Source organism: Rhamphochromis sp. 'chilingali', assembly GCF_963969265.1.
Source record: "Rhamphochromis sp. 'chilingali' genome assembly, chromosome: 4".
NCBI lineage: Eukaryota > Metazoa > Chordata > Actinopteri > Cichliformes > Cichlidae > Rhamphochromis > Rhamphochromis sp. 'chilingali'.
Genome location: NC_137948.1, coordinates 27945176 through 27972435, shown reverse-complemented (window position 1 = coordinate 27972435; position 27260 = coordinate 27945176). Strand labels below are relative to the sequence as shown.

Below are 27260 nucleotides of genomic sequence, written 5' to 3'. Positions count from 1 at the left end.
CACCCACACAAACCAGCACAGAGGGACTGCATCCTGTCCTGCACACAGATGGCATACAAAACACATACCTAGCCTGTGTGATGTCACCCGTTGGTTTGTGGGCTCCATTTTGACTTCAGCTTTTTGACTGCTAACATCTTTTTTTTGTTTATCGGATTTTTGTAATGTCTGTGGTGTCTGAGTAACTTCTATAGTATGAGTATATACAGACATCGTTTCTGTCTTTATCTCACATACCAAACATTTTAGATAGTACAAACCATTTCAGTGTAAACTTATTATATGACTGTTAATGTCTGTTTCTGTTTGCAGGCCGAGGTCAGCCCACCACACTATGATGACCACTGTTTTGGAGCTGGACCCTCTGTGATTGGGTGGAGAACTCTTCTAAAACCCTGAATCACACTGAAACAGTCTTGACGCTACAAGTCATCATCTTTTTTCCTCCTTGAATGCACAACAGCTCACGTGGATGTTCACAACGAGGAGTCTGAATCCACGTGGGTCAAAAGTCTCAACTACATGGACTTGCAGGACTATCGCTATACTTCTTAACCGTACACGTGTATACACTTGTTTTTAGTATGTGTAGCATGGATGTAATCAAAAAACCAGTTTGTTTAGGCGTTTGCACATCCATACAAGACATTCAATAGAGATCTTACTCCAAGAGCTGAACACTACTGTCTGTAACACATCGGCCTCCCAAATCTTGACTCATTAACTCCTGCTTCTGCATTGATCATGTGACTCCACTCTCTTGAGTGTGATGCAAAAGGGGTTCAGGTTGGATAACCTGAAGTAGCTTGACCATTATAATGCCTTACTCATACCTTCTCCTTTATTTTTGGGTTTTGTGTTTACAGTTTTGCATGGATAAAAGTAACATATATATATAAGTTTTTGTGAGTATTGCTCAGATGGATAGTGAGTTGTTATTTTCTTACCTATCCTTGTGTTTGTCGTACATCATTCTGATGATTTTGTTTTTGATTTTCTTCTATAAGTCATTTTACAGGAATGAGAATGCATGTTGTTAAGTAATAATGCTTGTTCTTTGAATTTTAAATAATTTCCCTTTAGGATGTTTTAGCCATTGTTTCTTCTCACAGACTGCACCTGAATCAGTGCCTTATGTAATGAATGCGAAGGCGAGTGGAGTGTGCAGGAGTATTTCACACTCATACAGACCTAAAGGTCTTGGCACAGTGTGTGTGTGTGTGTGTGTGTGTGTGTGTGTGTGTGTGTGTGTGTGTGTGTGTGTGTGTGTGTGTGTGTGTGTATGAATGCAGTGTGTGATTTGACTTAATGCACAGTTCCATACCAGCAAAAAATAAATGTTAAATGGATCAGCCTCTCCTAATCACCTGCTGTCCTCTTCCATCGCCTCCAGTGAACTAAACCAATGACATAATGTTACTTGCTGCTTCCCTGTTTTAATATCTTCTTAAGGTAATCCACAGTGTCCTAAAATCTCTCCTCATTTGCCTCTGTATCACAAGCGTTGCCTCCCCAGAGAATAATCTGAACTGTCCTATCCTCTCTTGTCTCGCCTCAATCTGGAAACCTGACAGCTTCTTCATCTCTCAGAGGAATAGAGCACAGTTCATTGTCTTTTATAGTAACTGTATGTTTATCAATAAAATGTTTTAAATGGGATGCTATCTGTTTCTTTATTTGGATTTACTTTCATGCTGACATCAACATAAACGATTTTGATTATGAGCTGTAATGTTATAGCCATGCCAAGTACACTTACTACGAGCTTCGACGCTGTTAAACGACGGTATGTGCTCCCTTCGAAACTCTGTGATCTCAGCGTTATTTTAGCAAATAACAGTTTTGTTTTTCGATATCGCGGGAAAACTACTTTACCCAGAAGCCTAAATTCCAGCGAGGTCTCTGATTGGTGCTGTTCGCTGTTACCATGGAAATGTTCAAATGTTTCAGGAAGGTCGTATTATATTTTATTACACACACAGAAACAAACAAAAATAACAAAATATATATAAAATGTTCTGAGACAGCACTACGTAAGCTCTTGGCATTGTAATCCGGGTTTTGTAGTACATTATGAGTAGTGTAGTGTGAAGGATGAGTCATTTCTTCACCCTTAAAACCTTCGCCTTTTTTTCATTTCCCACTTTAGAAATTCAGATCACAAGTTTTTTGTTCATAGTTCACCTCGTAGATGGATGAGTTTGTTTGAGGCTTAAAACTCTTTTCAATGAGCCTTTAAAAAAGTAACTGGTTTTTACACCAGTAAACTTTTTTTCATATCCGGTCCGGTTTTGGCTTTACCGCAATCTGAAGTCGTTTTGATGTAATTATTTTTCGGTTTTAAAATTAAAAAAAAAAAAAACGGAACTATTGAGCAAGTAGCCAGAAAACGGCGCCAAAAAAGGAAGGACCGGAAGTTTACTAATATTCACCTGACCTATCTGGCAAATAAATTGTAAGCCAATGTAGTTTGTTGTTGTTATTTTAAAAACGCTGAACGTCCGGACAGATGGACCCAAAGGGACCCTCGCTTTATGCAGTACGTACCTTTCAATCCACATTAAATTGATTGCCACGTCAACAGCGCGCTTGTTTCCTTATATTGATGTTTAACTGCACGCGGAAGTTAGCTTGTGAGCTAGCTGGCTAGTTGAAGCTGTCGGCTAAAAACAACACGATGAGACGTGAATTAGCTGCGACTCTGCTTCTCTTGTTCCGCAGCAGGTTTGTTTTGGAAATAATTAACTAGTAAATGTTTGCTCTATATATCTCTACCGAGTTCTTTAACTCATGAATATGTGCTCATTTCCCTTATTTTCAGTGCCGATATTGAACCGAGATTAAGAACTGAAACCCTATATTAGCTTCTTTTTTTCTTTTAGTAGCCAGCACAAGTGGTGTGGAGTAAGCACACCATAAGTTGTCTTTACGCTTCTAAGTGCCTAAACCTTGACTGACTAGCCTTAAATACTCGTTAGTTTTGCATACATTTTCGAAGTGCACACAAACCTTAAAGCCAGACCTGCTTGGTCTGCTCTCAAATTAATTGCAGACCTGCTTCTGGGTAAGTTTGGGAAGTCATTGTTTTCAGTCACCACTTATTACTTCTATCAGACCCAAAAGCCCATAGTGAATTTGAGATAAAAACCGTTTAAATTTGCTGTTTCTTCCTGTAAACAGCTGCTAAATCAACTCAAACTCAAGGATCTGATCGTACTTAATGAATTTAAGGTACTTTTAAGCGACCTGGCGGCAGTTGCATAAAGCATGTATGTGTTTGTTTTAGCAGGCAGGCTCCTCCGCAGATATGACACGAAGCATAGAGGAAGAGCCTTTGGTGGATGGGCCCCTGATCTCTGCGGATGCCCTCCACTCTGCCATCAGGAGAGAGTTTCAGACTGTGCCAACACACTGCCATGCCATCCTGCTGACTCTGCTGAATGTATGATATGCACACATTTGCACATACGCAGTGTTCACCAAGTCATTAAATACCAGTAAGTCTCAAATCCTCTACTCTCTTGTTCTTTTCAGGTGGTTTATGTTGTGTTGTCTGTCTGCGTGGCAGTGCTGTGTGTATTAAAATTCGGCCAAGAGGAAGTGTGTAAGAGTATTTTGGGGAGAGTCCAAGGCGACAGCGTCATCGTGTTCGCAAAGTCGTGTTTATGGATTCTGGTGCTGGTGTTCACAGGCTGCGTGCATCACCACCACAGTCGTGCTCGGAGCAGAGGATACCTGCGGTTTTACAGACAAATGCAGAGGCTGAAACAGGTGCCGTTCATCATACACTCTGCAGGTACAACTTTTCATGAGGATACAGTGAATGAATCTGTAATGGGCAGTGTTATCCACAAGGTGGCAGTAATCCTAAAACATAAGTAAGTGTTTATATTTCTGTGTGTGTGAACAGGAAACGCTCTGCTTATGACTCTTCTGGCTGCGAGATTACCACAGACTGTACACGTCTACGTGCTGCTCAGTATTCTGGGATTTGAGGTCTTGTTGACATTGCCATACCTGCTGTATTACATAGGTAAAGTGATCTTATTTTAATGTTGAGTAAAAGAATCTCAATCGGGGATTTAAGATTGACCCTTTTGTAGGACTGCAGACAAATTTAAGGTTTCTAAAATAATGTATATAGACCTTTAACATCAAATACTCAGGCTTACATTCTGAAACACCAAGACAATTATTTTTTGAAAGATGAAACTCGAGCTCCTTGTTGCTAACCAATTAGTCTGCACATGTACTTGTTTTTTCCTACCTTCCCTGTCACATCTAAATAGTTTAACCTTGAAGTTGTAGAGTAATAAACCATTTTAAAAATCAAATATACATTTGAAAAAGGGTAGGTATAGACAAAATATACAGTTTTAAAATTCTTTATGAAGAAGAAACTGAAATATAAGTTCCTTTACGTACAGATCAGATAAACTCGTTGTGGTCAAACTTAAGTCTGGGTGTGGTTTGGGACGTGTGTGAATAAAGACAGAATGCAATCATTTTCAACTTCATACACCAATATTTTATTCACAATAGAACACTGAAGATGAATGAAATGTTTAAAATGAGATGTTTTAATATTCTTAAAAAATCTCAGCTCACTTTGAATTTCTTCAGCGGCAACACGTCTCAAAAAAGTTGGGACCGGGAGAGCAAAAGGTTGGAAAAGTAAGTGGTGCTAAAATGAAACAGCTGCAAAAACATTTTCAACTAATCAGGTTAACTGGCAACAGGTTAGTGACTTTAGTATAAAAATGAGCATACTGGAAAAGCAGAGTTTCACTGATCTGCACAAAAACAGCATCTATAAATTGTGGAAAATTTTAAAAAATAATGTTCCCTGAATGGCTATATCTCATTTGGAGTACATTAAGAATCTGGGGAAATCTCTCTGTAGAAAGGAACAAGACTTAAAGTCACTACTGGATGCCTGTGAGCTTCAGGCCCTCAGCCAGCACTGCATTAAAAACGGATATACAATACCAGTGAATTCTGTTATTACATTCATCATCGTCATTATTATTATTATTATTATTACACAGCATCCCGTATTGTATATTAGCTGCAAAAAGGCAGCACATGGAAAAATAAACAGGAAGTCCATGCTTAGCTTAATCATTCTTCTTTTTTCTTTTTTTTCCTTTTTTTTTTTTTTTTTAACTGTTAAAGACATTTTTTGCCCTAATCAGTCGGGGCAGACATTAAACAGTCTTTAACCTGCCTGCTTTCTAGTAAAGTCTGTGTAATGTTTGACTGAATCCTTGTGGGAATAGAGCAAGTAATTGTCCAGAGAGTCTATCGCGAGCGAGCAAGTGGGTGTCCTGTGTCTGCCACATGTAAGATAATGCACAGACCAGGTTTTTCCAGATATTTTCCAGAGTTTCATTGTGAAAACAACTCTTGACTAAATACCGAATATCAGTTTATTTTGTTTTGGTTTTTTTGATGTTTTTTCTCAGATTAAAAAAAAAAACAGCTGATATAAGACCTCCAGAGACGTTTGGGACTTTATCTCTACCACATTCACTGGCTTCCATACAGCTTGTAGAGTTGAATGTAATAACACTTTTTTACTGTTGGTTCTCAATCACTAGTTCATAATAAGAGTGTGTTTTTTGTGCTGCAGCATTACTTATTAGATAGCAGCTCTAACATCAGCTGTTTTTTATATTGAGAGGCACACCCTGTAGATTACATTACACACACACTACCCCCACACTGTGTCTTAGTGCGTTTGCATTACAATACCTGCCCTGCCCTTTTCAGACTCGACAGCATGACAATCAACCATTCAACTCTCTGTCCACCCTCCTCCTCTCTGCTGATCTGCTGATTCTTTGCTTCAGATTCAGCACGGTGTTTGCAGACTTTGAACACTGTCTGTGTGTCCACTGTGTGCGTTTCCTTTGCCTTAACCCTCAAGAACAAACTGGTTAAATTTAGCTATTGTTATTTAACCCTGTGATACACATTTCAGATTAAGTAGCTTTGGTAGCTTGTTGGCTCGAAGCAGCGGCTATTAACGGAAAGGTCCCTCACTGTGACGCTGCTTTTTGTAGTATAAAACTAATTGCTCATTAGGATGGTGAAACCAAACTAATCTACAAAATTTTTTATCATCTGGTTTTTTTTTTTGTTTGTTTGTTTTTTTAATGTCAGGTTAGCTAAAAGTTTGCTTTTTATGTAGAAACAGCCTTTAGAATCAGACTTGCAAACAGTGTGATGCATTTTTAAAAAGGCAAAAAATAAAAAGCACAGAACCATAATCTAGCCATGAAATGCATTAAATGCATGCTTTCCACACATGCAGTGAAATAAGCAGGTGATGCCGTGCATGCCTAAAACCAAATCAGTTTTCATACAGGAGGACCGGGTATAGTAGAAGACACTGCTGTGTTCAGATGGTTTTACAGGACAGAGACTCAGATTTACTTCATTTAATTGTACGTAAGTATTTTATAAGATGAAGCTATACACCGCGTACGTGCACAGCTGTAAATTAAGTCAACGCCTTATTTTAATATAAATCTCCAGAAATTCTTGAAATTCTTCCCAGTTTTCCATTTGAGGCACATCAAACTAAACTGTGTGGTAGCAGGAAGTCAAATTTTAGTTCAGGGGAAAGGAATCAAAAGCAGACGCACCCAAAGCAATTCTTAATTTTTTGATTTTATGAAGTAGTTCACTGATTTAAAATCTTCTTATGTGGTTCACTCATTCATGACGTGTCTGAGAAGAATAGAAGTTTTAAAGAAGGAAAGAAATTTTTTGTTTGTTTTGTTTTTAGTAAATAAGGCACTAAAAAGGTATCTGGTTTCATTTGGCAAGTTATCGGGGTTATACAGATTTGTTTTTCTGCCTTTGTTGAAGAACGGGGAGGAACCACAGGAAATGAATGAGAGAGATGTGACTAAAGCCCCCCCAGGTGCTAGTGATCTGGAGACGTTGTGGCTCATGGTTGGCATCTTAACCCCTAACAAACGCAACCGCTACATCCATCCACCCGTTTCTTTTAACTGCTTATCCAGATTAGAGGAACTGAGGCTTATCCAAAGTGTCAGAGGGTGAAGATCGCAGCAACATATGACAAAGATCTGTTTTTTTAATCAATTGTGTGAATTGCAATTTGTTGTCTTCAAAAATACCACGATGCGATATTGTCGTAATCGGCAGTTAACAGTATTTTGCCGTGTGTGTGTGTGTGTGTGTGTGTGTGTGTGTGTGTGTGTGTGTGTGTGTGTGTGTGTGTGTGTGTGTGTGTGTGTGTGTGTGTGTGTGTGTGTGTGTGTGTGTGTGTGTGTGTGTGTGTGTGTGTGTGTGTGTGTGAGAGAAGTCCTGCCTCCCTCTGAGTGAAAACTCCTGTTAAAGATGCTAAATCAGAGGATGCTGATATTGAAGAATCATGTGATGAAAGGAAATCCATATTAAAGTTGTGTTTGGCAGCTGAGGGGCACAGATGTGAGATGAAGATACCGAAGAGCCACAGAGAAAAGATTAGAGGCATTAGGATTTAACCTAGCCAAAGGGTAGCCCTCACCCCCTTCACCCTCTTCACCCATGGGAGACCCATGCACATTGTCCCTGTGTTTACAGTGCTGGTTTTTCAGTGTGTTTGTGTGTGGTGGGGGGTGTCCCTGGTCACCGGTTGCATTCCTGCTCAGATCAGTGCAGTCAGGCATAGCACAATCAGAACGATGCCTCACAGCACGAACCGAGCACAAACAGGCACCCTGACAGATCGGAGAGAGTCAAGGTGGCACCAGTGAGGTCGTGAAAAAGAAAATGAAAAAAGCAAACTCTTTTTCTTCTTTTTCTCAGAGAGAGATGTAATGCCTGCAGCCATAAAGTCCTCGTTCAACTTGTCTTTGAAGTGCGTGCCTGATTGTGATTGCGTGTGTGGGTATGTGTCTGTGCTCGTGTGTGTGTGTGTCTTTGAAGGTTTTCTGTATGTTTCGACCTCTCTCATTTTAACATCAATACCCTCTCCTCTATAGACCTCCTTGCACATCAAAGCCATGCCCCGGCCTTCAAAGGCCTACCTTACATCTCTCTCTTCTGGCTGACCAAGAACTTAGTGTAAGCACTGCAGGGCACAACAGAGACACACACACATTGATGCTGATAGCTGCAGTATAACCCGATCACACACCAACCCCATATACTGCATGATGGGGAGAAGTAAAACAAGACTGAATCACTTTTAAAAGATTCAAACCACATTTTTGATCAGGAGGTCCTCCATTATTTTATCATTATTACTATTATTATTATTTTAGAATATATTTGTTTGATGCCTGTCAGTGCAGACTACAAGTGAATATTTAATCTCTCACACCATTTTATGAATGATAAATAATCATCGATGTTTAATGCTTGGAATATTTTTCCCTGCAGGTAAATGATAAATGTTAATGTGCCTTTTTAATGCGCCTCATTCAACACACCTCGCTATATATAGTAAATGTGGGTCGGTTTGCATGAAAAATTACCCTGTGCTCATTGTTTGCAATACTGTGGCTTACTTTATCTATTTACTGATAGAAAAGACTCTTAGACAACATTACTCGTAAGGGAAAACATGCTCTCGGCTGACCTACTTGCAAAAGATCTATAGTTATTGGAAACTGAGCACTGGCGTTCTTCTTTCTACCCACTGATTGCTACACCGGAAGCCTGGGAGTTTTAGGATTCAGAGCAGTATCTTAGCTGTTCCCAGGACTGCACTGCTCATCATCTCAGATGTTGAACCTGTTGTGTGTTCTCCTAGCCTAATATACCAAATTCCTCCACTCTGTCCACCATCTGTTCCACTGGTTCCTTCAGGCCCTGCTACTTCTCCGTCTTCTCGTGCTCCTTCTTTCTGATGTTATTGTCAGCTGGGATTACCACATCTGTCACAGCTGGCCTCCTCTGCTTCTCGTCAGCCACCGCTGTGTCTGGCCGGTTAGTCAGCAGCTGCTCGTGTGTCTGGAACTTGAAGTTCCACAGGGTCTCGGCTCTGCTGTTCTTAACCACTTTTTGCTACTCTGTGCCCGACTTTGATGTTTTTTCATAGCATATACTACACCTAGAAGACTTCACCGCTGCTTCTCTCTGTTATCTATATGCTTTCTGTTCAAAAGTGTGTTCTTGCTGGTTCCTCTCTGTTATGTGGCTAGGTCATGGTGCTGCATTGATGCTCTTTGGCTAAGAGAAGGAGGATTGTGGGAACTTTACCAAAGCTGTTATGCAGATGTACTTGCATGTGGTCCTTCAAAAACATTAAGAATCTCAAAGCTTTGTTGAAAAGCATCAAGTATGGCTTCAGTCAGTAGTTTTCATTGTTTTGCTTTGCTTCACTAGAAAGACTCTTGTGGTAACGCTTGTCTTTTCGTGGTAGAAGTTGTAACACCACAAACTTTAACAAGAGTAGCCCACATAACTGGTTGTGGGACATATTTTTGACACTGCCCCCTGCTGATGGTGCATAGCTACAACAATGTAGACGTGGGGTCTGCAAAGCCGCGCCGCACCGACACTTCCGGCGCACTACCATGCTGGGCGCATTCGCTCTCAGCACTTCTGCAGCTTTGCTGTTGTCACCTGGAAATGGGCCTTCCTGGATGGGTCATTGAGGCTTCTCAGATGCGAGCAGACCAGGCCTGAGCTCTGTCTGTCCAGCCGTGAGAGTCTGTAACAAGAACATGTGAAATGTATCACTTCCTTTACACTGCCCAATCCATCCATCCTGTTGTCTGTCTGTTGAAGTCGGAATTTTACTGAAGCAGATGCCTGCAGCGCTGACAGTGTGTCTGCTAAAACTAAATGTAAATACATCATTTTATGATGTTAATAAGATTTTTCCTGCCGCATGCAGTGCATGCTTTCCTTAGATTTATTTGCGTTGTTAAATGTTCTAATTAATGTAAGTTAAAACGGCTAAATGTTCAAATATATTTAAAGTAAAATGAAATCTGCAAAGTTTTCAGGGACATTTGTCCATACATCTGCTTTTTAAAAAAAATATATTTTTGAAAGGCATTTTTCGTGTATGAAACTTTTCTTTTAATTTTTTTTTTTTTTTTAATTTAATATATGAAAGCGTTTTTGTGAGCTGGGAAAATGGTTGATTTTTTTTTCTCTCTCCTGGTATTGTAAATATTTCAGAGCAGTTTGTGATTTTTCTGCATCAAACAAAGGCTCATCGTGACATTTTGCCTTTATACCTTTTGCTTTTCTCTCCTCCACCTCATTTCTGAGGAATGTAGGAATCTCTCCCACAAATACTTACTTATTATTGCTTTATTTACTTGTGAGCACACACACACAGATTTAGGGCCTCATTATGCAGGAATGTGTAGCATTTCTTTGGATTGTGTGTGAGTGTTGATGTTGAGATGCTGCACTGTAGCAAAGTAAAGATAGTGCTCTTTAGAACCTCCCTGACAATTTCTTCTGGCTAATGACGCTCAAGTCTTATCAATACTCGGCCAGCTCCTCCCTTTGGCCTTCATCGCAGCCTCACCCATACAGGCTTACAGACGTACTCAAACCGTAGCCTTGTGACCCTAAAAACTCCTCCAGCACATATTTTGTTTGCAGCTTCTCTTACTGTAAACTATTGGACCCACCATACACACACCTTGCTGCTAGCACCACCCCTTAGTAAAGGTGCATGTTTAGGGTGTGAGAATTAGAGGTTTAAGTGCAGGATATGGCAGCCCATAAGAACTAACTGCAGGATATAACAGCCTCTATGTGTTTAGGAGAGTCAGAGGGATGAAAAACAATTTAAATTTTTTTTTAAAAGTGTCATGTTTCTCACCTAGGTGATTATCGTGGGTAGAAACCTGTCACTGCTCAATAATGTCTGTGTGCCTTTACAAGCAGTCGGCAGCATTAAAACTCGGGTTTGATGATTTTATTGCGAGGCTAAGAGCTTTTTGTTTGCTTTTCCAGTTAAAGTGATGCGGTTCAACAGAGAGCGCGCTGCACCAGATGTGAGCCAGGAAGAGCTTTCACACACCTACAGCGTCACCAACGCACCGACTGAGACGGGATTCAGGTACAGCAGTTTCACTCAGGCACCCACAGAAGTGTCGCTGTGCTCAGATTTAAGTTTCCTCTGTGGAGACACATGAATTGAATGAATGTGATTTTAAGCCATAGCAGCATGAGTTTCCATTTTAAAAGGGATCAGTTTAAGAGCATCTCCCGTGATCGGTTTACAATTTACCTCACATTCAGATGGTAAAGATTACAAAATAACTTTGGTAAAAAGTACAATTTTATGATGTTAGTGCTTGGAGATGCAGTCATGTGGGCCTGATGAGGCACAACATGAGACTTGGTGCATGTTTTACAGGCTTCCTTTGTGATCTTTTTGTTTGTTTGTTTTGTTTCATAGTGAATTAAATATTTCAGTGAGTGAGGTGCTCTAATATGTGCAGACTTTAATTTCTTACTGAAACAAGCAAGCCCTGGCTGGTAGCATATGTTGCTTCCAAACCTGTGTATATACAATCAGATACCAAAACATGTGAGACAGGGTCATGTGTAGCATCCAGTCTTCTTTTAACAAGTCTGTAAACATCTGGGCACTGAGGAGAGGAGCTGCTGGAGAGGAATGTTGTCTCATTCTCGTCTAATACAGGATCCTAGCTGCTCAGTCTTGGGTCTTATTTTCCATTTAATGACTGGCCAATTTTAATTTTTTTATATTATGTTTTTTTTTATTCGGGTAAGATCTGACCTGTAGGCCAGTTAAGCACCTGGACTCTTCTGCTACAAAGACATGCTGTAGCAGTAGATGCAGTGTGTGGCTTAGCATTGTCTTGCTCAAATATGGAACGTCTTTCACGAGTAAGACGTCACCTGGATGGGAGCGCGTGTCACCCCAAAAGCTGCGTGTATACCTTTCAGCATTGATGATGGCTTTCCAAATGTACATTGACACTAATGTACACAAAAGATGCTTACTTTTGAACTGAGCGCCGAAGCAAGCTGGATGCTCCCTCTGCTCTTTGGTGTTGTCTGCAGAAAGACTTTCAAATTTCAATTCGTCTGACTACAGAACAGCTTTCCACTTTCCCTCAGTCCATTTTAAATGAGCTTCGGCTCGGAGATGATGGCGGCATTTTTGGACCCTCACACTCTTTTTGAAGATTTTGTAGACATTTTTTTTTTTTTTTATTGCTGCATAGTTTGAGAAATACTTGAGATAACCCTCAAGGCTGGTATTCTTGTATGAGGATCTTTTACAAACTCTTATTTTTGTTACAGAGGAAGCTCTAATCTGGAGGAGGTGGTGGAGAAACAGGCCGATCTGATCGAGTACCTGAAACAGCACAACACCATACTGAGCAAGAGGCTGCTCAACCTCACCGCACAGCACTAACCACAGTTTGGCCTCTTCCTCGATGCCAGACGAGGACACCCTCCAACACTCTGGGGGAAAAAGAGCCTGATCATTTAACTCTACAAGGAATTTTAAAAAAGCAATTGGAGGCTTTAAAAGAAGGGGAAGCTGTGGGCAAATGCACCTGTACACACAGACTGAGTGAGAGGGCTCCTCTGTGGGGCATCTTCACCTGAAATGGACAGATAATGGAGGAGGAGGTGAACTGAAAGCGGGAGGGCAGTTAAAGAGGCAGAGGGGAGAAGTCGTGGGTCACAGATCAGAGGTGGGCGGGGGGGTTATCACTGTGCCACGACCCCCGGTGACCCACGTGTGCTGCCGCTTTTTGTTGCTGTGAAAGAAACAGAGCGGTGAAATTGTTCTAAAGATCATCTTCACCGAGCAGGGAGAGGTTGTCACTTATCAGCATCAAACTAAACGAGAGCGGTTAAACCATGCTGTAAAACGTGTAAGTGCTTTTTATGTATCTAAAAATGTGTGTGCCGGTGGTTTATTTGGGGAGTGTGTTTCTTTGTTCAGTCACTGGAATCGTTTGTGATCAGATTTCAATAAATCTTTAATATTCTTGTGATTTTTAAAGCCTTTTCACTGCGAGAGTTGAGACTGTATCCAAGTATGTGGCAACTGCTTTGTTTTTGTCGGCGAGTGTTTATCTTGTGTGATGTGGTGCAAGAGCACGAAACAATAGAAACACAGCAGTGTCAACATCAGCTGGAGTAAATGCCTTCTCCCTCTTCGCTTAAAACTCCCAACAGTCACGGGACTCTACACTAATGAAATGTGGAGATTGTCATTTGAAGCCTTGGTGTTTGTTCCGCATTGTGTCTCCTTTATGCTCCGGCATCCGTAACTCCACAGGGAGCGCAATATTTACAAGGGCTTTCCCGTGTGGCTCCAGATGAGAGTGCAGATTTAATAGGAGGCCTTCAGGTAGCAGGATCCCCCGTTTGATACGGGGCATTTAACATTCATATATATATATATATATATATATATATATATATATATATTTTTTTTTTTTTTTTTTTAAACCTGTTTTGTCAAGAGTTAAGTGTAATCTGGATGTAGTGCATTGCATCTTTAACACAAACACAATCAAAACAGTTTTCTTTTTTGTTTTGTTTTTATTAAAAAGTAATTCAATAAACATCTGAACATACAATATAAACAATTTGTAGCTATACTAGGGGTATTTACAGCTCTTTGGTCCGCAGCTTTTTAAATCGATTATTGAATATACTTGATGATATTGATTAAAAGCTCTCATGCTATTTTCCCCGTTTTATCATTTGGAAGGAGCTCAAAACTGGCCGAGCCCAGCTCTGTGGTCGCCCAGCTGTTGTAGCTTTTCATGGTTTAATGAATATTCAGATTCTTGCTGCAGAAGCAGATACATGTACATTAAAGTCTGTGGGTGGCATCTTTGTGGAGTCCCATATCTCCCCTTCTTTCATGGGCTCCAGCCGTGATGTTTCTGCCACAAACTGCGGTCCATATTCACATTTCTCTCCTCGAGTCTTCCCCATTGCAGTTCTCCTGACCTGTAATGGATAAAAACAGCATTTAGACATAAAGTCACCTTGAGTCCCCTCTTTCACCTCCTCCCAGTTCAGTTTGTGAGATTTATGTCCTCTGTTCTTCATAAACACTAATCACACACACGCTTTTCCTGACTGCCAACCTGCCGGCCACGTAGCCTGTTTTTGTTAGGCTCGGCTCATAACCTCCTGCTATATATGAACACATGCATGAGTGAATGTCTCTTACCTCAAGGGAAGGGTACTCTGGAGTGCAGAGGCAGGCAGCGTCTGTGTGGGCAGTGGTGTCTGTGGTATTTTTTCCTCAGGTTCAAGAAATCTGGAGTAAAAGAGATGGTTTGATTGTAGATGTAAACAGATATTTAATTAAATTAGACTGCTATCAGGCAAAAAGCTGCCCATTCATGCGGTCTGCAGGTGGATGCCTGGCATATATAATTTTGAACCTTCTGCAACTCTATAACCTCTCCTGACCACTTTAAGAGTTTCTTTTTTTTTTTTATTGCAACCCATTTACAAACAGCTGGGACACACTCACCTAACACGTGATTATTTTTATACGTCCCTAATAAATCCAGACTGCCAGCCAAGCCCAGGAAGAGATAAACCGCCAGATGACTTTATGACTCCCCTCCCACCCCCTCTGCCTGTACCTCTGAAAGAAGCTGCCCCCCACCCCACCCCACCCTGAAGGTAGCCTGCTTTATACTTGCCACTGCTACTCCATGTCATGTAAATAAAGCACGGGTATTTGCATGAAGTTTTAACACTGTCATTAACAAAAGCGCTCCGGAGCGCCTTCCAGCCGGGGACAAAGGGCCCACCGGTCCGCTTTGCGGATACCCCGGCGGCGCTCCGCTGTCCTCCACTCCTCCTTTTATCCTCTCATCATCGTGTCCTCGCCATCAGCACATGAACCTATATCACGACCCGAGGCACAAAACCTCCCCCTTTAACAGCAGCCGCCCCCTCCCCTTTTTTCTTTTCTTTTCTTTTCTTTTCTTTTTTTTTTTTGCATCTGCGCAAAGATAACCGCAAAAAAAGTCGAGAATTTGCGGGGGAAAGCGCACCTGCTACGAGGCAGGAACACTAAAACGTTTTTTTCCTTATTACAGATGGGGGGTACTTATTTGTGGTCAGGCTAAAAGGAGGCTTTAAAAAGTGCTTTTCCTGCATTATGCGAAATCAATAAATACCGACACTTAATTATCAGTGTCACTCAGCTGTAATTTGTTTATGAGACTGGAGCCTTTGAGCTGAGGAAGCTTGATTCCACCACTAAAAGTTTCATTTATTTATTTCCAAATAGTCAAAAAAAAAGTTTGACCTAATAACTCAAAACTGAGAAAAATAATTTCAAGTTACCGGGTGAAAATCTTTGAGATAATAACTGTAAATATTGACTATTTAACTTTTTCACAACAATTTTCACAACAAGCAGTGAATGCATCACCACTGTTATAAAGAAGTAACGTCCAACATCCCGTCAATAATTGGCCGTCAAATTATCTCGCGCACTTTTAACATTGCTTAGGTTAAAACAGAAAAATAAAATAAACTTTTCTATTAAAAGTTTTAAGTCTGTTTAACTCATAGGGTTAAGCTAATCTGTTTTATTAGTGACAGTTAACTATAGCTAACATAGTCCAAGCTTGTTGCTATGGATGCGAGTTTAAGGGTCAGTGCGCAGTGATTCAGAACGCTGCTGACCGGGACTATGTTTTGGTCCATGTAACTGGTTGTAAAGCTTTATTTATGTATTTATTTTTCTTTAAAAAAAAAAGAAGTTTTATCGTACCTAGCAGACATTACTAACGTTAACGTTCAGATTTATAGGCGTCCCCCTTTAAAAGGACACCTCTGGGTGGTGAAGTCTGAGGACGCTTACCTGGCTTGGCAGAGGAGACCGATGCTGCCATGACTGCGAGCAGCATGAGAAGGTAGAGCAGGTTGAATATCCTCATAGTTAGGTGGCAGCTGGTTTCAGGAGCTGAAACTTATGATAATTTTCACAAATAATTCCGGAGAGTCCCTGTAGCTCAAATCCGGACTGGAGATGCTGAGTGTCTTTCAGATTTGCCCCTCTTCTCTTTTCAGTCAGGAAATCCTCCTCTGGGAGAATCCAGTACGAACAAGTAGATCTCTTCTGAGGATAATCGCTATGTCCCTGAAGGAATGTGTGTGTCCAGAGTGATTGTCTCTGTGTCTGAGAGCAAAGTGACAAAGGTGCTTCTCCCCCTTCCTCCTTTATACAGCCTTTTTTAGAGGGAGGGGGGTGGGTGGGTAGTTCCCACAACAGCCCCCCCCCCCCATACACACACAAACTCTCTATCCCTCAAACACACACACACAAACACACATTTCGGCACATGTAGAGGGGTAATTCAAATGACAGGAAGCCCCCTCCGTGCACCCTGAACTGCCCCTTGAACACACACTCATGCTGCATGCTGTATTTTGTGTGCGCAAGTGGCTGATATTTTCAAAGAGAGCGGAGTGAGCAGGCAGGGAAGATTTATCACCTGTAACATTAGAGCAAAGATTTAAGAAGCTGTGACTGGAAATAGCAGGTCCTCCAAGAACCAGATCCCGCCTAGCTCTCTCCTGCCCCCCAACAGATGAAGACACACACACACACGCGCACACACACACATATATACATCTGGAGCTTTTGGGTGTTGAGGTGGTGGGGGCAGCGGTCCTCTGAATGAAATCTAGGGGACGGCAGACTAATGATGGCCAAAGACGTCTTAACTGTCTGTGTAGATCTTGTACTGTCTCTGAGTGACAGCATGAAGGCCTGCCTCTGTAATGTTGGCTTTTAGTTGGTTGTTTCTCTCATCACATGGATAAACCATTACAGTTAAAAAAAACAACCCACAATATCCAGGTGAACTTGATAAATATCTTATAGCACAAGGATAACCAGAGAAGTAAACAAAGCATTCTGTGGCTAACTTATATAAAGATTGTTTAGTTATTCTTATTTTTCTGGCGTCATCCGATGAGAGGGAGCAGCAGAACCTCAGCAAGGATTTTTAGAGTGGGAAGGGGGAAGGGATAAAGTCTGGATTTTTAACTGCATCACAGCTTTTCCCACTGATAAAATACATTATTATTATTATTATGCCAAAAATGATTAAATAATCATTAAATAATATATTTTTTTACAATGGATCCACGGTGAAATTAAAAATGAATACATAAATCAAATAAAGCAGAACTTTGCACATTTAAAAGCCCAAAGAGTGGTGCTGACAGGTTTTTCATTTACAATAGCAGCATTTCTCTCGGCTTTGCTTCTTTTGTTTGGTTTTGGTAAAAAGAGTCTGTATTGTATAAGCGCTGTTTTTATTATGCCACATTCCAAGAAATATCCAGCCCTGCGTGGGTATCCGGGTAGCCCATCGTTGGGGTTTCCTGCAGCAGGTAACCCACTTCACTTGGCATTAGCTCTGCAGTCACCGGCTGCGCGCGGGGGGGACTCATTAGTGTGTCTGCTGACGGCCGTCTCTGTGGACTGAGTCTCTCCATTCAGCACCCAGCTAATGAATTAACACATTAAGATGAAATGTCAGCCGTTACATGTGAATGAGGATTAGAGGAGCAGCAGGACACTAATGGACCGCAGGGCTTGAAACAGTCAGAGAGTCTCTGAACGAGCACCTGGGCCGTCAGCTCCTTCAGCTCTCAAGAATAAAGCCAAGGCCAGGGTCTTTGTGTTTTTTAGTGTTGTTTGTCGGTGTCACATTTTGAAATGTTGCCTTTTATTGCTTTATGATGTTTGCAAAAATGCTCCTTGAAATGACAGAGATTCTTCCCCAACAACACACAAACACACACATTCATCCTGCTGCAAACACTCTGCTGAGGTATGTAGTTTGTTTCTGTGGTGAGCTGCACTTTGCATATCAGCTGCCTTTGTCATTTAAAAAACTTTTATTTTCCCAATTTGAATATGCTTATTTGGTCTCAATTGTCATTCACAGCCACCTGGTATCCACTGCCTGCTAACTCCTGCCAGACCTCTGCCTCTCTGTGTTCCTCACTTTCTGTCTACCTGCCCTTTGGAGTAAGAGAGTAAGATTCATACCAGATTCTCCCACCAGGTCTTCGCTGCAGAGCGTGTTGTAATAATTTGCCCTTATAAAAGGGATTATTCGTGTTTACGAGGATTACCCAGCCTGCTTGAACACACCCCCGTGAGAGAGGCACACACAGACTGGGCGAGCTCTCACACTGCTGCAGTACCCTGGCAGGGCTGCAGGTGAAGCTTGTTCTTTTGTGGCGTGAGAGCCATCTTTGGTTACTTAAACAGTGCAGTGCATTTTTGCATTGTATGAAGTGTTTAACAAACAACAAGCCCAAGATAACATGTGAAGATAATGAGTTGACATCGATAGAAAACAGAACAGCTGCAAATCCACTTTTGCTGTGGAAATGACTGAGAAGGATGAGCATTTATCTAAATTGTTTCTTTCTGCTTTGCTAAAACAGCATCAGGATGTGTGCTTTATGTGTTCATGTGTGTGATGGAAACCATTTGGAAAGTGGATTTACCTCTCTGAGTGTAAAGTAACCAAAATGCTGTCTTGCTACTTGTATCTGCGCTAAAACATCAGCCTCTTTTTGGATTAGAGCAAGAATTTTATTAGCTGATTAAATACTTTTTTGTCAGCAAAAAGTCTCAAAAAATTAAATTAGACAGACTACTGAAATTGTAAAACTCAAAAGTCTGAGTTTGGGCAGTTAGTCCAGCATAGCAGTAAACGTTAAAAGATTTTTTTTTTGACATTTCAGAACCATGATGTGACTAAATGAGGAAAAATAGCTGGTAGCAAATTATTTGCAGCCTTATGTGTGACCATTTATTTGAAGCATTCCCAAGTACCAGCCCCGTTATTAATCCCGTCGCTCAGCGTGCTCATATTTTAGTCCAATGTGTGCCTGAACTCAGCAGGCAGTGTGCTCTGAATTAGTGTGCAGCTCAGAAAACAGTTGGACTGCAGGGCTGCTGTTATTACGAGTGTTAACAGCAGTCCTGGTTTTCCCAGCAGCTGTACTGACTTTACAGCGTCTCCTCCCCTCCTCTTAAAGTTTCACTTTCTTCTTTTCCTCTGTCATCATCTCTTGACCGGGATCAGCAGATAAGGAGCTTTCTTTATCTCTGACAAAACTTGCTTGGAAGAACAGTGCTCCATAAAATGCCCCTGTAACTTTTAGACTTGGGTGATCATTAGCACATATCATTAAAACACTGAAATGGTAATATAAGGTACATGCTGTAGATGGGTGACCAGTAGAACTTTTTAGTGAGGTTTTTTCCCCATTGAGCTTCCAGATCACCGTTCTTGAAAGTCTTTTCAACTTCGCTGGAGGCATAAACAAAAGACAGGTCATCCTCTCAGTTCCTTAGCACACTATTTTCAAACATTTATCTAGCGCACAGTTAATGTGGCAAATCAACGCCCATTTTTTTATACTTGATATCAATCACATAGGTCGATACTGATGTTTAGCTGATGTACAGCTGTAGATTTGATGATGGTTGAGGATCTGGTGATTCTCTGTGCCACAGTTTTTAATTTTACATTAGAGATAGAACAAAATAAACCCAATAAACTTCCCATCTTTATTTTCAGACTATTCATACACAACTGCCTTTTACATTAGAACACAGTTATATTAAAAAATCATGAGCAGCGGGACTGCTCAATGGTGATATTGAAATATTTCATGACCAATATAACACAGTATTATGATTTATCAAGGATTTATTTTGCTAAAAACAAAGATACCAGAACCAGTCGGCTTAACGGAAATATTTAGTTATAAATATTTTTCATCGTAGGTTCTCAGATGTAAATATTTAGCAGTTGGGCTACATGTTATAATAGAAAGCTGAACACATTTCCATTGTACACACTGCTGGTTGTTCAAGAAAGACAATGTGAATGAGTTCTGAATTTCTGGGAAATTTCTGGGTGATTTGATACAGAATGGATTACATGAGAAAAAAATGAAGGCCAATATAGGCATATAGGTTGTTATAAGCCTTGTTGCAAATACTGCTGGGCTGAAAATAAAATAAAAACAAATATTGGCATTATAAGACCACGATTTCACAAATAGTCCAAAGATTGCATATAATTATGACCTCCTTGTGCTTTATATGGAAGAGTTTATGTTTGTTTCTTTTTAAGAATGATCACCCCTCTCTTTATAGGATGGTTTGCACGTGAGATGTTTCCATAGTCTAAGGTCTTATGAATCAAAGAGCTGACGTGATGGCCGGAGCTTGTGTGGGTTGTTCTGTTTCTCATTCAGGAGCAGAGTGTAGGTGATGAAACGAGTGGCCATAGTTGAAATGTGCCGTGATGTCTGAATTTGTAGGGGTGTGTCCTTGCCCTTGTGTCTTTGTGCACGGGTGTGGATTGTGGCCTGGTGAGTTCATTGACCATCATTAGAGTGATAGTGGGTCTGTTGTCATGCCACAATATCGTCAGTGTTAATGAGGGCTGTAGCCATCCAGCCAGAGCTTAATTACTCTGAAGACCCTTTATCTCTTCAACAGCCCAATACTAACCTCAATGGCTGCATATACACATGAACAGGAGCGCACACACACACACACACACACACACACACACACACACACACACACACACACACACACACACACACAGGATCATCATTACACACCAAAGACGCTGGCTTTAAAAGAAAATCTTCCTCAGTTGCTTTATTCTGGAGCTCCTCCTCCGCTTCATGTCAACAGCTAGACGGCTGACTGCAGAGGATTGATGGAGGGCTTAAGGGTCGAGGGGCGTTCTCCACAGGGAGCAGCCTCTAACCCCCTGGGATGTCACCCCACGAGGGCTGCAGGGGCTGAAAGTCACTTGGTTTGTTAAATCCTAACTCAGACATCACGGCTTGTCAGAGATCTGTGCATCAGTGTTCGGCTCTGTCTGGTTCTTCAGCTCCACGGCATTTAACTCTACCTATTTTTCTGTGGCCTCAGTTCAGAATTCAGCTGATGCTTTTTTAAAACTGGAGATGGAGCTAAAGAGCAAATTATCATAGAGGAAAGAAAAGATGTGGTGTTACAGTGATAAACTGTACAAACAGGATCTTTGCTCTACAAGTTTATCTAATCGTCCTCTCCAGATACCTGAACAAATACGCTGAGATCACGTTATGCTGTTAGCAATTTGTGTTACACTTCTAAATGATTACCTTCAGCCTTATAACAATACTCATAACTCACGAAGCTGTATAATTAATAGGGTACAGTTTATTGCCACCTTATCTTTATTGTGGGAACCTACTGTAATGGGCATTGCGTCAACACTAATACAAAAAAAAAAGAAGAACAGTAAGCGGTGTTTTCAGTTTTGCCTTCACTCAGCTGGGGTTTATAATGTTTGCTTTATGTGTTCTGTCCAGCTTCTTTGATGATCACTCTCTGCTTCCTGTTACATGGCTGCAGTTTCTTCACTTCATAGACATCTTTTTCTGAGATAGAGCATAGATAATCGGCGTTAGAGAGGCTGACGTTGGTTTCTGTGGTGATATCAGAGGCTAAATGTGTACCTGGCCGGGCTGCCTGTGGTTGAAAACAGACTGAAGCCAAACTGAAGAGAGTGAAGATGATGAAGGCAACGATGATGAAGGTCAGCTCAAAGCCAGTGAATGGCAGTTCCATCTACACAACTATACAACACAAAACAGGACTCATTTATACAGAGGAGTGAAGAAATTACTCTTTGCCACAGTGTAGCTTCACTGTATAATTTTATGCTCAGGCACAGACAGAGCTACCACACAGGCTCATTTCCACGCCTAAAGCTGGAATTACTAAACCCACACTGGCAAAGCTGGAACATGCAGACTACTCATAGAAAGGATCTCTTTTTTTTATTTCTTTGCACAGTCGAGGAGCGTATCAGGTCACATTTCAGTGCGTGTTATACCTGTATAACCATGCGCGTGACAAACAAACAATCTTGAATCTAGCTCACTAAACTTCTTGCTTCTAATTATACAGTCACCAACCACTATGCTGGGTATACCTGTTCAACTGCTTGTTATAGAAAATTTCTAGTCAGCCAGTTAGATGGCAGCAACTCAGTGGATTTAGGAATGTAGAAATGATAAAGATGACCTGCTGAAGTTCAAAGTGAGCATCAGAATGAGAAAGAAAGGCGGTTTTAATCTTTTCAAATGTGTTATGTTGTCAAATGGGGGTCTGAGTATTTCAGAAGCTGCTTAAATGCTAGGATTTTCCCACACAACCATCTCTACGGTTCACAGAGAATGGTGAGAACTTTGAAAGAGATGCGCTACAGCAGCAGACTTCTGCCACTTCTGTCCTCTAAGAACAGGAGGCTATATTTCACACGGGCTCACCAAAATGTGACAATAGAACGTTGTAGAAATGTTGCTGATCTGATGGATATCAATTTTAGCTGCAACATTTGGGTCACAGTTTGGTGTGGTGTGAAAGCATGGATCCATTTTGCCTTGTATCAACTGTTCAGGCTGCTGGTGGTGGGAGATGTTTATTTGGCATGCTTTAGCCCCATTAGTACCAACTGAGCATGTTTTTAAATGCCACAGTCTCCCTGAGTATTTTTGCTGACCATGTCCACTCTTTTATGATGACAGTGGACCTATCTTCTGGTGGCTGCTTTCAGCATGATAACACACCATGTCACAAAGGTCAAATCATCTCAAACTGCTTTCTTGAAAATGACAATGAGCGCATTGTACTCAGGTGGCCTCCACAGTCACCAGACCTGAATCCGATGGAATGTGGTTGAACCGACAACTATCAGCTGTGTGATGCTATTGTGTCAGTATGAACAAATCATCAATCAATATCAGGTTGAATTAAAGCGGCACTGTACCGCAAAATGAATACTAACATCTACCTTATGAAGTGGCTGGTAAGTGTATACTTCTAAGATTAAGTTATGGACTATGTGTATTCATGAAAATGGGGCGCATTTTAAAATATTAAACTGTAAACTGCCCAGCAAATCAGGCTGTAAGTGAGTTCAGTAGACGATTTTTTTTTAAAGGCTTTTGCAATCCTTCGAGTGCAGTTCTGCATGCACTGCCACCAGAGGGCTGTATAAACTTGGAATTGGCATTACATTCGAGACTTCTCTGCTTTATATTCAGCTTGAAATGTGAGAATTCACACAACCTCAGCAGTATCACCTGCTGGGTTTAGAAAGTTAAGAAATGTACAGTGGTATCGCAGTATGAGTGGCAGGCTGAAACTCCAGGCCGGGCTCCCATGAATAAAACAGTCAGTGTGAAAAATCAAAGAAAAAAGTACAGTCACTGAAGTTTCAGGGACTTTCTGTGAACTTAACATCAGTGAATAAATTTTTAATCTTCAGCAGAGTTTCAGAATCAAACATCCTTTATTATATTCTTTTTGTTTTAACTCTTTAGCCATCACGTGTCAGGTAAGCAAAATAGTTATAGATTTACATGTTTATGAAAACACGGCTGTCAAACAAGAGCTGGTGCTGAATAACAGAGCATTTTTATGTTGTCACAGACAGGCTGAATGAATCAGTGTAGCCAACCACAGATGGCCTGTGATTCCTACATTTTTCTCTCTGTAAATGTAGGCATTCACACTAGCGATAGCCTTTGAGCCTTGGCACAAGTGATTCATACTTCTCATTTCAATAGAGTGATCAGATGGCTTGCTCACAACCTGCCAAACACACCTTTTGTTTTTGACCTAGATTTTTCAACTGCCTTCCAGTATCAAAGGTAACCGTCAATGGGTAGAAGAAAACATCCTTGAGCAACTCAAAGAGGAGGTACAAGAAAAGAGTGAATAAGAAGAAGAGCAGGTACGGTTAAGCTTTTAAAACTTACTGGTAGAAGCAGCTGCTTACAGATCTAGGTTAGATGAAATCCTTCTGTCTTCACACTCTCACAAAGAAAGCAGGCACGAGATACTGACTTGACACTGTTTGTTAAAGCAGGCGTTTCTTTGTTCAGTCCTTTTTTTTTCTTTTAAAATGTGTAGTGTAGGCCACTCCCCTATGGCTCATCCTGGAGGATGCAAGATCCTTTAACAAAGTACACATGCACTTGTGTTCAGAGGTTATCAGTTCAACTTTTTGTCTGGTAACCAACAGGTTCACACAGGAGGGGGCTTTGACTGTCACATTCTCAGAGGGCTGCTTTTCCCCTGTGAATCTTCTGTATCTGAATCATAACCCTCATCAAAGTCAGACAGTCAGCACATCGTTTTGTGGGTTTGTGTTAGTCGCTGCAGAAAATGGAAACAGAAAGTTAATTGCTTTGGTTTTTCACCTCAAAATGCAATACTTTATCACAGATCTGGTCACATAAAATAATAATGATTTATTAATAACATTTAATAATTAATGTGATGCCAAACAAAATAATTTGACCATCTTTCATGTTGTAGGCTATTAAATATAAATGTTTAAAAAAATGGACCTATCATAATCGAATCTTAGAATTAAATGTAATAATGTATGTATATATATATATATATATATATATATATATATATATATATATATATATATATATATATATATATATATATATATAATCTATCAAATATGATTTATACATTTGATAGAAATTGTGTGGGGTTCATTCATGATAGTAGATCGTAAATAGATATATAAGAATCTTATATCCTGCCTGGACAGTTTGCCTTGTGATCTAGTGGTAGTTTTTTTTATCTGAAGCATTCTCTAAGTGGAAGTATAAATGAACCAATGGAAAAAAAATATAATACATTTAATATAATAATAATTTAATATCACTAAAACATAAAATATATAAAACAAAGCAGCAATTCCAGTCAAAGGAAGTACAAATGAAATACAAAGAGAACCTTATTGTGTGAAAATAAGGTTAAAGATAACGCTTCAAAGCTGAGGTTCATAATTAGACGGGTTTGTCTTAACAGGAGGAAGATATAGAAAGTTCAGTTATGTGGAAATAACTCTCAGTTATGTGGAAATAACTCTCAGTTATGTGGAAATAACTCTGTTATGTGGAAATCCAAATCTCGTTAAACATGTGTGCCACACGTGCTTAATGCTTGCAGAGTTGACAAACTTCACTAAGTTGATGACAAAAATTTCCTATATGTATGAATGTATATATGTATTTATATATTATTATTATTTGAAATGTGTAATCATTTTTGAAGTACTTTGGTGCTCTAATATTTTGCTATTTTACCTAAGTGTGAGTGCAGACGCTAAGTCACAGTCCAGACATTAGTGTATGTGTGTGTGTGTGTGTGTCTTGGTTGTACCATTTGACTGTCCACATTCCTCATTGAGCATCCCTCCAAGTGTGAAGAGGGCAAAAACCAGGAGAGAAAACATGATGGTCAGCATCTCCAGCTCAGCTAATGAAGAGGCCATCTATTTACGCCTGCTCCCACAGCTGTACATTGATAGTTTCATCAGTGAGATCATCCAACATCATATGACACAGCAATTGAAAATGAGGGAGAAACACTTACTTAGCGAAGTAAAGAAGCTTGTGGATGTTGATCATCACGCAGCAGCTGCATTACACGACACACACACACACACACATACACTTTATGTCCTCTCTGACACACTCTCTCTCTCTCTTTCTCTCTCTCTGTGTCATGCACTTGCAAGAGCTGTGAAGAGCTGACTTACACGTCCCCTCTCAAGTTTAAGTGAGATCATATTAACCGTAATTATTAATGGTGCCCTGAGCCTCCCCTGAATGTGTGTGTCTGTGTCTCTGTGTGTTTTACACAGAAAGTTCTAACTCCAAAAGCATGCATTTTGTTTTCAAGCATGTTGCTTTTCCTGGGTTTGGGTCTTAAACAGTGAGATGAAGAGCTTTGTGTTTCCTCAGTAACTGAACCTCTCTGTGGAAGAAAATGTTTTTTCTCAAGGCTTGTGATGTGGTAAAATTGTATGCTGAAACCATGCCCAACTTCAGTGCGAGCATCCAGTAAACATGCTTGTATTCTTTTAAATGTACACTGACAAACTGAAGCTTTGCAGACTGTAACTGATAAAGGAATGGTGTTTGGAAAATGTGGAACCACAAAGAGTATTAATTCTGATTACCATTGCCATTATATGTTTTTGTGGTGATGTTTATTTTAGTATGTATGTGTCAGTAAAAAGGATGTGGGTGGGCTTATCTGGGGCATTTCTTTGACCACCACTTCTTTAAAACCAAGGCTGTCACTGCTCTTAGCATGCAGTCGATGTTCTTGTGGTACAGCTCATGTGCGTTCTGCAAAAGAATCAGGAAATAAAAGCATAAGAACAGATAGTTTGAGCGGAGATATTATAGGAGCAATAATCTTGAATTTAAAGCTTTTAGGGTACTTTTGGAACAGCAAAGATGGTGGTAGAAGCAGAACAGGAGAATGAAAATAGAGGTTTTAAGATTGTATTCCAGGGTCATAGTCATCAAAATCAAAGCAAATGTAACTGTTGACTTTGTGCATTCAGTTTTAATCTCTTAAAATTAAAGTTAATTTAGATGGTGCTTTAAAATAAATCCACAAATAAGTGTCTGGAGTGGTTTTGGGAAGCTTCTGAATGCTGACACTTGCTGCTTGTCAAACTATGGGTCACTGCTCATGAAAATCATTCCACACAGGAAATCTTGCAGTCTGGAGAAGTGAGAAACTAACAAACTGGAGACAGAAAGTTTAAGTTCAATTCAACCAAAGCACAAGAGCATGTTCATTAAAAAAAGAAGGATTTTAAAAGATTCAAACCACTTAACTTATAACCTATAATAATAATAAATAAAGTACTGTACATCCCAAGGGAGTTTGGATTTAGGATATAGTTTTGAATGCTTTAATAAAAAAAACAAAACACAAAAAACACCTTCTTTTGAGAATAAATGCTTGCTGATCATCCGTAAAAAGCCAAACATAGAACTATTTCTATGTCCCCTGAGATGTGCAGCTTGAATGCTGCTATTTGTAATCTTCTGAATTTTATTGTGCATGTAGGCAGTTTGTGAACTCCACACTAACTCTGTTGAAAAAATGGTGGCATGTAGTGATTCTGCAAGTCTTAAAAACCCTGTATTTGGTTAGAAACAATGCAAAAACAATGTATTTAAAAATAAATCTTATTTTATATCTTATATGTTACGACCCGGCTCGAAATGACCGTAACAGGAGCGGGGTGTCCCATGACTTCCCACGCCCAAACAGACACAGTCACAGCATCGGACTTTTAACAATAGTTTATTCACAACAATGGTAGTGGCAGTGTATAATT

General features: G+C 40.3%; 2 protein-coding genes and 1 long non-coding RNA gene across 11 annotated transcripts in view; 2 read left to right on the top strand and 1 right to left on the bottom strand.

Annotated features, from left to right (window-relative positions):
* LOC308394952 (LIM and calponin homology domains-containing protein 1-like) overlaps positions 1-1653 on the top strand; it is a 31610-nt gene extending 29957 nt beyond the window's left edge. For all 6 annotated transcript variants that reach the window (XM_080879579.1, XM_080879577.1, XM_080879578.1 and 3 more), the window contains one exon: positions 313-1653. In XM_080879579.1, coding sequence (XP_080735705.1) covers positions 313-338 — 26 coding nt within the window. In that variant the 3' untranslated portion in view covers positions 339-1653. The remainder of the gene's footprint in view (positions 1-312) is intronic.
* Positions 1654-2387: 734 nt separating this feature from the next.
* Positions 2388-12968, top strand: tmem192 (transmembrane protein 192). 4 transcript variants are annotated; one of them, XM_080879307.1, is made up of 6 exons: positions 2388-2539; positions 3287-3442; positions 3535-3796; positions 3911-4033; positions 10945-11050; positions 12268-12968. In XM_080879307.1, the coding sequence occupies exons 1-6, from the start codon at positions 2510-2512 to the stop codon at positions 12380-12382; spliced, it is 792 nt and encodes a 263-aa protein (XP_080735433.1). In that variant the 5' UTR covers positions 2388-2509; the 3' UTR covers positions 12383-12968. The 4 variants fall into 4 exon arrangements, with proteins under 4 accessions (XP_080735433.1, XP_080735434.1, XP_080735435.1 ...); XM_080879308.1 differs by having other exon boundaries at positions 2393-2539; positions 3290-3442; XM_080879309.1 differs by lacking the exon at positions 2388-2539 and adding an exon at positions 2594-2724.
* Positions 12969-23964: 10996 nt separating this feature from the next.
* LOC308395626 lies at positions 23965-25617 on the bottom strand. The gene is made up of 3 exons (XR_013971422.1): positions 25490-25617; positions 25277-25410; positions 23965-24244 (listed from the first exon to the last, which is right to left on the bottom strand). It is a non-coding gene; the product is annotated as an uncharacterized lncRNA (long non-coding RNA).
* Positions 25618-27260: the final 1643 nt, after the last annotated feature.